The following is a 10,381-nucleotide window of genomic DNA, read 5'->3' as shown; positions in this document are numbered from 1 at the left end:
CTTGAGCTTGTTATAATGTGGAACGATGATCATTTTCGCTAACTCCGTTAGAACTTTCATCTATTTTTTATCCCTTCAAAAAACCTTTTATTTTGGACATAAGTTCTTACAAATTTAGCCGAAAGAATTATTGTTTTGCATTATAACAAGTTCAGAAACCAATATCCAAAGATTTTTAGTTTAGAAGCCAAAACTCGAATTGAACTATAAAATTAAAGGACGGTTGCTTTAATTTTATAATTAAAAAGGAAAAAGAAGGAGCTTAGCTAAAACAACATGGGGCCCCATCTTTAATGCCAACTACCATATGAATGAGAGAACCATCACACTCCAAGCCTTGTCACACCTGATAAAATTAAAATCTTTTGTCCTAAAACCATATATACTCACCAGTCAGTCCTCCATATAAAACGCAGAGGTGCATCACACGCAAAAACAAACCTGTCGCAATTTGCATCACAACCCTCGTCCAAGCCAACAAAATGCTGCCAATCTTCTTCCCTCCATACAAAGATTTTGGTACTCCCTTCCCGATATAAATACGACAACACTACTCGCCAATCCACTCACCACTCTCCACCTAATTCTTCACTTTTAATCCTCCCCCCAAAATTTAAAAAAAAAACTAAATTAACAGTCAACCATGGTCAACTCAATCCTCGACGCTCTCAACGTCCGCGTCGTCGGCTCAGGCGACAGGTACGTCGTCTTCGCCCACGGCTTCGGCACGGACCAGTCCGCCTGGCAGCGCATTCTCCAGTTCTTCACGCCTTATTACCGCGTCATTCTCCACGACCTCGTCTGCGCCGGCAGCGTCAACCCGGACTACTTCGACTTCCGCCGTTACACCACCCTCGACGCCTACGTCGACGACCTCCTCAACATTCTCGACGCCCTCGGCGTCAACCGCTGCGCCTATGTTGGCCACTCCGTCTCCGCCATGATCGGCATCCTCGCCTCCATCCGCCGCCCCGAACTCTTCTCCAAGCTCGTCCTCATCGGCGCTTCCCCAAGGTTAGTTAAAATCCACACATTCTCTCAAGAAATTGCTAGTTACCCGATTCAATTTTTATCCGAATGCAAAAACCCAATTGTTTAATTTTCGTTTTAGGTTCTTGAACGATGGAGATTACCATGGAGGATTCGAGCAAGAGGAAATTGAGAAAGTGTTTTCTGCAATGGAGTCGAACTACGCGGCGTGGGTCAGCGGCTTCGCGCCGCTAGCCGTCGGCGCCGACGTTCCGACGGCGGTCCGAGAATTCAGCCGGACCCTGTTCAACATGCGACCGGACATCTCGCTTTTCGTGTCTCGGGCCGTGTTCAACAGCGATTTGAGGGGGGTTTTAGGGCTGGTGCGGGTGCCGTGCTGCATAATCCAGACCTCGAGGGACGTGTCCGTACCGGGGTCGGTGGCGAACTACCTGAGGGACCACCTGGGCGGGCGGAACACGGTGGTGATGCTGGAGACGGAGGGGCACTTGCCGCATCTGAGCGCGCCGGGTCTGCTGGCTAGGAAGCTCCGCCACGCCCTTGCGCCGTAGATGGGTCCCAACGGAGGGCCAGGAGGGGAGGAGGCGGGGTCCAGAGAGGACGAAAATAGCAATAAAGATGGAGACGGCGACACGTGGTCTAATAAGCTACGGACGTTAGTCCTTTCCGAGCGAAAATAGTTTTGGATTTATGTGATGTACGCAGGAAGGATAAGAATCTCCACGTGAATGTCACGTGATGACGTAACCTTCTTTTGTCAAATGGCATTGGCCCAAATAAATCCTTTTATTTTTGTCTTCCATTTTTCTTGTGCTTTACGATTTTTCTTGTTTGGTTTGGAATCTTGCTTTAATTCTGCAATTGTACTTGACTGCTTATATCCACTTTTCTTTTTAACTTCACAAGAATATATTCACTTTGTTCCAAATATATGATTGTGTTTTGTTTTCAGGAATATGATTGTTTAACGCTGTCAACACCAATCACAAGTAACAATGAAATATGAAATACCTACATCAATGCGTAACGGTTTGTGACGGACTTGTAGCTGAAGTGTTTATACTCTTGAGTAGTTGAAACTTTTTTTTTTTCTCTCCAATCTCATTTTTATAATATAAAAAAACCAAGCTAATGTTGTACAATAAGTAATAAGATTAATCTAAATCATACATAATAAGTTAATAACGATAAAGTTACCATGGAGATGAAGGGAAAAAAATTATATTTGTCCAATTGGTAATTTTTACAAAATCTCGACCATGCCCTCTATTTGTACCTCAAGATAGTTTTGTCTGATGTGCACAGAGTTTCTTCGTGTTTTTTTAAGATGGAGGCTGAATCCAAGGGAAACAAAAATAGACCTAAAACATACATTGTTGTAGACATACTTAAGGCTTCGTTAGACAAGGTGCTCGACACAACAAAAGGACGATCTAAAAACATATGAAATGTGAATCAGCAAGTTTATCCGCTACCATAATTTTTCCTCGTAAACACGAATTAATTGGTCGGCAACTCTAGTATTTGTGAAGCAAGTCCGTACAAGACTGAATGAGGCTAAAGAGAAGATGATCGGTACCAAAATTAACTTATTTATTCTTTGTAATCCATGCACAAAATTCGTTCCAATGAAGTTAATGACGAGAATAAGGAACAGAATATTGTTGCACATGACTTGTACCTCAACTAGTTAAATTCACTCGATATCTTAAATTCATTTATTCTCCCCAATATGGATTGTATAAGAAAAGATAAATGCAGTATCATTTTTATACTCGGTTAATATTCTTAGGTTAAAGCCACTTAGTACTACGGTCTAGTAGCATTCATCTTCACTTGTAAGTGAGAAAAACAAATTTGAACCACATTATGAGCCCACCTCCTCCCAATATCGTTTGTTCAAAAAATATTCTTTAAGTTAAAAGGGGTTGTGTCATTTAACATTAGTTTTCCGTTTTGGGCTTCTACGTGTAATTTCACTTGTCAGAGGCTTCAGAGCCCAGTCATGGAGGCTCTAGCTTACCTGACAAATTAGGCCTGTCCAGTATTTTCTTGTTGTGAAGGCCTGCTAATTGTTATTTCCCCCTGTTGGGCTTATCGTTTACAAGGGATCTTGTCATTTTACATGGGATCTTGTCATTTTACATTTATTTATAAAAAAGGCGAAATGCTAAGGAGATTTTCAGAAGTGAAAGAGTTCCGGAATTTTCTGTCACCTCATGTTTTTCACACAATATTTCATAATGTTAGTAAAAAATTGAAGTTAAATTGTGACCTGACAAAAGTTCCATAGAAAGTCTCAGTTTGATATGGTCTTCTTAGCATAGACATGGAATCGTCGCATTCCCAAAATTGAAAAATATTTCACGGCGGGTAATCATGAGTTAGTTAAATTGTTGTGTATTAGTAGATGTTAATATGAGCTAGGTTAATCAGTTGATTTCAGTTACTTTTCTAGCCTTATCGTCAACTTTGGACACACAAGTTGCACCCTTCACTTGTCAAATGCGTTCATCAATTTCGATTTGTAGGAGCAAAAAAAAGTATATAAATAGAATAAAAGTTTGGCTAAAGCCGTGAAAGGATAATGTCGGAGAGATTAAATTTTTAAGAAAATGATCATTGCCAGATCCTTTTCCTGGAGATCTCGTGCTCATGGCCGTTCATCGTACATCGTACGGTCAATTTTTATTAGGTACTATTTATATTTAATTTTAAATTTTAAATTTCAAATGATTTCTTACCGCATGATGTACGATGAACGATAAAAAATTTAAACCAACTTTGGAAATTAAATGATGTGTCACTAATAAAAACTAAGCACGTTAATCAACACTAATCAATGTCGATTTGTAGGGGAAAAACGTATATAAATAAAATAAAAGTTTGGCTAAAGCCGTGAAAATATAATACTAGAGAGATTAAATTTTTAAGAAAATGATCATTGCCGGATCCTTTTCCTGGGATCTCGTGATCGTGGCCGTTCATCGTACATCGTGTGGTCAATTTTCATTAGGTACTATTTATATTTAATTTTAAATTTTAAATTTCAAATGATTTATTACCACACGATGTACGATGAACGATCAAAATTTTAAACCAACTTTGGAAATTAAATGATGTGTCACTAATAAAAAATAAGCACGTTAATCAACACTAATCTAATTATCAACATCCACATTATTTGATTTACAAAATTTGGTCTCTCTGACATTATCTTTACACAGCTTCAGCCAAACTTTTATTCTATTTATATATATTTTTTGCCCCTATAAATCGAAATTGATGAACGCATTTGACAAGTGAAGGGTGCAACTTGTGTGTCCAAAGTTGGCAAGAAGCTTAGAGGAGTAACTAAAGTCAACTAATTAACCTAACTCATGATTAACATCTACTAATCCACAACAACTAATCCGAAATCAATAAAACACAAGTTAATTATGATCTTACGAGTTGGACTTTTTTGCATGTTCAAAATTGGGGGCCGAAAATCGGGTGTCGGTTCGTTGTAGAGGAAAAGGACGAAAGTGAAGTGTAGAGGAAAAGGACGAAAGTGCCATTTGACCCCAATTTTTAAAGATTGGGTGGGTAGGAATAGCAAAGTAGAGGGTCTGTATCGTCACAGCCGCCCGATGACTCGAGCAAGACCTGGTCAGTTTCTGAACCGGATTAGGATTCTTTCCTATCTTCTTTTCATTATCTTTAATCTCCTCCTCTCACTCTCTATTTTATCTTCCTATTTCTAAAAAATTAATATAAAATGTTAACGTGATTTAATCGTGACCGTTCAAACAGGAGAAGAGAGAAAATGAAGAAAAAAAAGAGGAGAAAGAATCATACTCTTTCCGAACCACCCATGAGCCCACCCTATCTTCTAAAAAATGTTGATTAGTGGTGCAATTAAATCTTTTCGGGTATGAAAACGAAATTGAATAATTATGATTAATTAGGCCGCAAAAGAGACGGACGACTCAGTAAAGGGAATAGTGATGTGGAAGCTTCTTTGTCACAAGGAATCGAATCGAATGTGGAAACAAATGGTGATGGAATGGGACAAGTAGGCTACCATTTGAGCTCATGTTTTGAACCTGGTTCAAAATTGGTGCATAATCAAGTGGGTTGAATAAAATTTGGACACATCAAGAAAGTTTAGGACATAAGTTTTGATTTGGCCGAATTTAAGAAGGTTGCCGACGACAAATGAATAGCCTCACACGCAAAACCCTAAACGTTATGTCTTCAAGTGGTTAAGATTTCAGAGCTTGTTTAGCGACTGATTATTAACTAATATCGATGTTGTTTTAACAAGTGTTGTCTAATTCCATAGGTATTAAGTAATGTTCTTCAACACAAGTGTTTTTATTGAAGCATGGAGATAATTTACTCTTGCACAATCTTTTAGTAGTTTTGGATAGTCTGCCATATTGTTCGTTGTTTCTCTTTTAGACCCAACAATAGTCTTTGGTAATTGAAGCTCAACAACTTGCATGCATGCATGCATTCCCAGCAACAACGTCGCTACTTCTCCAACGATATCCTCTCTCTCGATTGTTTAATCTCCTTATTTCGTGTTGGTTATTTTTTGTTCACTCATTATACTTTCTCTCTAAATATCTTCCGTATGATCGTATCCAAATCAAATTGATCTGACTCGTGTGAAATGACCAAATTAGATTGATCAAGTCTTAAGGAAAATGATCTAAGGGATAGAGAAAGAAACATATTACAGAGAGAGTTGATGTCAACCCCTACATTTGAGAGGAGGTTTTTGTATAGTGAAATGGTTTCCTCACTTTCCCTTTGTCCCCTTGCGATCATTCTTTGTAATCCTCAAATTTAACTCATCCACAAGGGATCAGTGGATATAAACAAATAGAAAAGTACATAAGAAGAAAAGGAAGTGAGAAATTCACTACCCTTATTATTGAGCGTGGTGCTATATAAACAAAATTTATGCACCAAATTTATTTAGGATTTAAGGTGTGATGCATTTTATACCCGTTGGAAAAAATTATTATTTAGATTTATTTTAATGTTTGGTATTTTGGGGTTAGCCCGTTAGTATTAGGGTTTCATCTCCGTGCCTATTAGGGTTATGTTAGTTTTCTATATATATGGTATTTTGTAACTCTATAGAAAAATAAGTTATTCACAATGTAGTCTCTTAGGTTTTTTGTAGCCGTTCCGGCATTCTCGTTTGTTTAATAATATTTCTATTATTCTTGTTCGTTGCGCACTCTGATATTCAACTTGGTATCATAGCAGGTTTGATCTTTCGGGATTTAATCTGTTCTTGATAGGAATCCATGTTGTTTGTTTGATATTAGTTTTGAAAAAAAAAAAGAATCAGTTTGCTTCGTCATGTCATCGTCCTCTGCTACCGTTCGAAATTGCATCCGCACCTGATATGCATCACCGCTCGTGCTGTTTCACGTTTTCCCTTGAAGTCATGTAAACCTGCATCTGTTTCGTATCTGCACGTGTGCTGTTTTTTGCATGAATTGAAGAAGGGCAGAGAAAAAGGAATAAGAAAAAAAAGAAAAAAAAACAGAAAGAAGACGTGATGTTTGAAGGAAAAAAGAATAGGAAAAAAAAAAGAAAAAAAAAGGTAGAAAAGAATAAAGACAAAAAACGTTGGTTTTTTGTTTGAAGGCCCACACGGGTAGAAAGAAATATGGCCTGTTTGGTTGGATTTTTTTTTTATTGTTTGTTTGGAAGTTGGTATTAGTATTGGTATTCGCATTGGCATTGATATTAGTATTGGTATTAGCATTGGTATTGGCATCGGCATCGGCATTGACACTGGAATTTGGAGTCTTGCATCCACATCTACTTTGGCAAACCCATGTCGTGTACCGCCATGAGTTTGACGGGGGTTGTTGGAAAATATTATTATTTAGATTTATTTTAATGTTTGGTATTTTGGGCTTAGCCCGTTAGTATTAGGGTTTCGTTTCCTTGCCTATTAGGGTTATGTTAGTTTTCTATATATATGGTACTTTGTAACTCTATAGAAAAATAAGTTATTCACAATGTAGTCTCTTAGGTTTTTTGTAGCCGTTCCAGCATTCTCGTTTGTTTAATAATATTTCTATTATTCTTGTTTGTCTTGTTCGTTGCACACTCTGATATTCAACTTGGTATCATAGCAGGTTTGATCTTTCGGGATTTAATCTGTTCTTGATAGGTATCCATGTTGTTTGTTTGATATTAGTTTTGAAAAAAAAAAAAAGAATCAGTTTGCTTCGTCATGTCATCGTCCTCTGCTACCGTTCGAAATTGCATCCGTACCTGATCTGCATCACCGCTCGTGCTGTTTCACATTTTCCCTTGAAGTCATGTAAACCTGCATCTGTTTCGTATCTGCACGTGTGCTGTTTTTGCATGAATTGAAGAAGGGTAGAGAAAAAGGAATAAGAAAAAAGAAAAAAAACAGAAAGAAGACGTGATGTTTGAAGGAAAAAAGAATAGGAAAAGAAAAAGAAAAAAAAAAGGTAGAAAAGAATAAAGACAAAAAACGTTGTTTTTTTGTTTGAAGGCCCACCCGAGTAGAAAGAAATATGGTCTGTTTGGTTGGATTTTTTTTTATTGTTTGTTTGGAAGTTGGTATTGGTATTGATATTCGCATTGGCATTGGTATTAGTATTGGTTTTAGCATTGGTATTGGCATCGGCATCAGCATCGGTATTGGCATCGGCATCGGCATCGGTATTGGCACTGGAATTTGGAGTCTTGCATCCACATCTACTTTGGCAAACCCATGTCGTGTACCGCCATGAGTTTGACGGGGGGTGTTGGAAAATATTATTATTTAGATTTATTTTAATGTTTGGTATTTTGGGCTAAGCCCGTTAGTATTAGGGTTTCGTTTCCTTGCCTATTAGGGTTAGGTTAGTTTTCTATATATATGGTACTTTGTAACTCTATAGAAAAACAAGTTATTCACAATGTAGTCTCTTAGGTTTTTTGTAGCCGTTCCAGCATTCTCGTTTGTTTAATAATATTTCTATTATTCTTGTTAGTCTGTTCGTTGCGCACTCTGATATTCAACTTGGTATCAGAGCAGGTTTGATCTTTCGGGATTTAATATGTTCTGGATAGGTATCCATGTTGTTTGTTTGATATTAGTTTTAAAAAAAAAATAAAAAAATCAGTTTGCTTCGTCATGACATTGTCCTCTGCTACCGTTCGAAATTGCATCCGCACCTGATCTGCATCACCGCTCGTGCTGTTTCACGTTTTCCCTTGAAGTCATGTAAACCTGCATCTGTTTCGTATCTGCAAGTGTGCTGTTTTTGCATGAATTGAAGAAGGGCAGAGAAAAAGGAATAAAAAAAAAAGAAGACGTGATGTTTGAAGGAAAAAAGAATAGGAAAAAAAAGAGAAAAAAAAAGGTAGAAAAAAAATAAAGACAAAATACGTTGGTTTTTTGTTTGAAGGCCCACATGGGTAGAAAGAAATATGGTTTGTTTGGTTGGATTTTTTTTTTATTGTTTGTTTAGAAGTTGGTATTGGTATTGGTATTCGCATTGGCATTGGTATTGATATTAGCATTGGTATTGGCATCGGCATCGGTAGCTGCATCGGCATCGGCATCGGCACTGGAATTTGGAGTCTTGCATCCACATCTACTTTGGCAAACCCATGTCGTGTACCGTCATGAGTTTGACGGAGGGTGTTGGAAAATATTATTATTTAGATTTATTTTAATGTTTGGTATTTTGGGCTTAACCCGTTAGTATTAGGGTTTCGTTTCCTTGCCTATTAGGGTTATGTTAGTTTTCTATATATATAGTACTTTGTAACTCTATAGAAAAATAAGTTATTCACAATGTAGTTTCTTAGGTTTTTTGTAGCCGTTCCGGCATTCTCGTTTGTTTAATAATATTTCTATTATTCTTGTTAGTCTTGTTCGTTGCGCACTCTGATATTCAACTATACCATATAAATTTTTATTACAACTAATAATCAAATTTTAACTTAAATTTGATTGGTGAGGTGCAAAATTTGTGTGTGTCTAACCTTAGGTTTTTTTTTAAAATTATTTTTCTAGAAGAAGTTGAATTTAAATTTTCCAAATGATTTACATAATGTCTCTCTCTAAGTATCTTTCTACAAGTCAAATCAGATTGATCTGACTCGAGTGAAATGACCAAATCAAATCGATCAAGTCTTAAGGAAAGTAACCAAAGGGGTAGAGAAAGAAACATATATATACACAGAGAGTTGATGTCAACTCCTACATTTGAGAGGAGGATTTTGTATTGTGAAATGGCTTTTCCACTTTCCTTTTGTCCCCTTGCGATCATTCTTTATAATCCTCAAATTTAACTCAATCCACAAGAGAATCAGTGGATATAAACAAATAGAAAAGTATATGAGAAGAAAAAGAAGTGAGAAATTCACTACTCCTATTATTAAGTGTGCTGCTATATGCATTAAATTTGTTCGGGATGGAAGGTGTAACACATCCTATACTATATAAACTTTTATTATAATTAAAAATTAAATTCTAACTTGAATTAGACTGGTGACCTATCATTTAGTGCATAAAGTTGGTACAAAATTTTGGTATGTCTAACATTATTTTATTATTGTTTTTTTTCAGTTAATTTTTTAAAAGAAGTTGAATTTAAATTGTCCAAATGATTTACATCATGTCTCTCTCTAAGTATCTTTCGTATGATCGTATCTACAAGCCAAATCAGATTGATCTGACTTGAGTGAGATGACCAAATAAAATCGATCAAGTCTTTAGGAAAATAACCAAAGGGATAGAGAAAGAAACATATATAATACACAGAGAGTTGATGTCAACTCTTACATGTGAGAGGAGGATTTTGTATTGTGAAATGGCTTCCCCACTTTCCCTTTATCCCCTTGCGATCATTCTTTATAATCCTTAAATTTAACTCATCCACAAGAGAATCAGTGGATATAAACAAATAGAAAAGTACATGAGAAGAAAAGGAAGTGAGAAATTCACTACTCTTATTATTAAGCGTGATGTTATATGTACTATATTTGTTTGGGATGAAGAGTGTGACACATCCTATACTATATAAATTTTTATTATAATTAAAAATTAAATTCTAACTTGAATTTGATTGGTGACACATCATTTAGTACACAAATACAAAATTTTGGTATGTTTAACATTATTTTATTATTGTTTTTTTTTTTCAGTTATTTTTTTAGAAGAAGTTGAAGTTAAATTGTCCAAATGATTTTCATCATGTCTCAACTCTCAAGAGTAGACTGATGTGTTCTAATATGTTGGATATAATTAATAGTTTTAACTTTTAATTAGCCGGTAGTTCGTACTTCATGTTCCCATCCTCAAATAATTATTCAGATATAACACTAATTTTTTTCATACAAAAAGCGGCTC

The 10,381-nt window shown here is 36.3% G+C and overlaps 1 protein-coding gene across 1 annotated transcript; it reads left to right on the top strand.

Moving 5' to 3' along the window:
- The first annotated feature begins 419 nt into the window (after positions 1-419).
- On the top strand, positions 420-1,792 carry LOC126605892 (strigolactone esterase RMS3-like). Its single transcript, XM_050273341.1, has 2 exons — positions 420-1,014; positions 1,112-1,792. Exons 1-2 carry the CDS (start codon positions 644-646, stop codon positions 1,539-1,541), a joined length of 801 nt encoding a protein of 266 aa, XP_050129298.1. The 5' UTR covers positions 420-643; the 3' UTR covers positions 1,542-1,792.
- The last annotated feature ends 8,589 nt before the right edge of the window (positions 1,793-10,381 follow it).

The sequence above is a fragment of the Malus sylvestris genome, chromosome 15 (genome assembly GCF_916048215.2).
Source record: "Malus sylvestris chromosome 15, drMalSylv7.2, whole genome shotgun sequence".
In the NCBI taxonomy this organism is placed as follows: Eukaryota; Viridiplantae; Streptophyta; class Magnoliopsida; order Rosales; family Rosaceae; genus Malus; species Malus sylvestris.
This window is presented reverse-complemented; position numbering and strand designations above follow the sequence as displayed.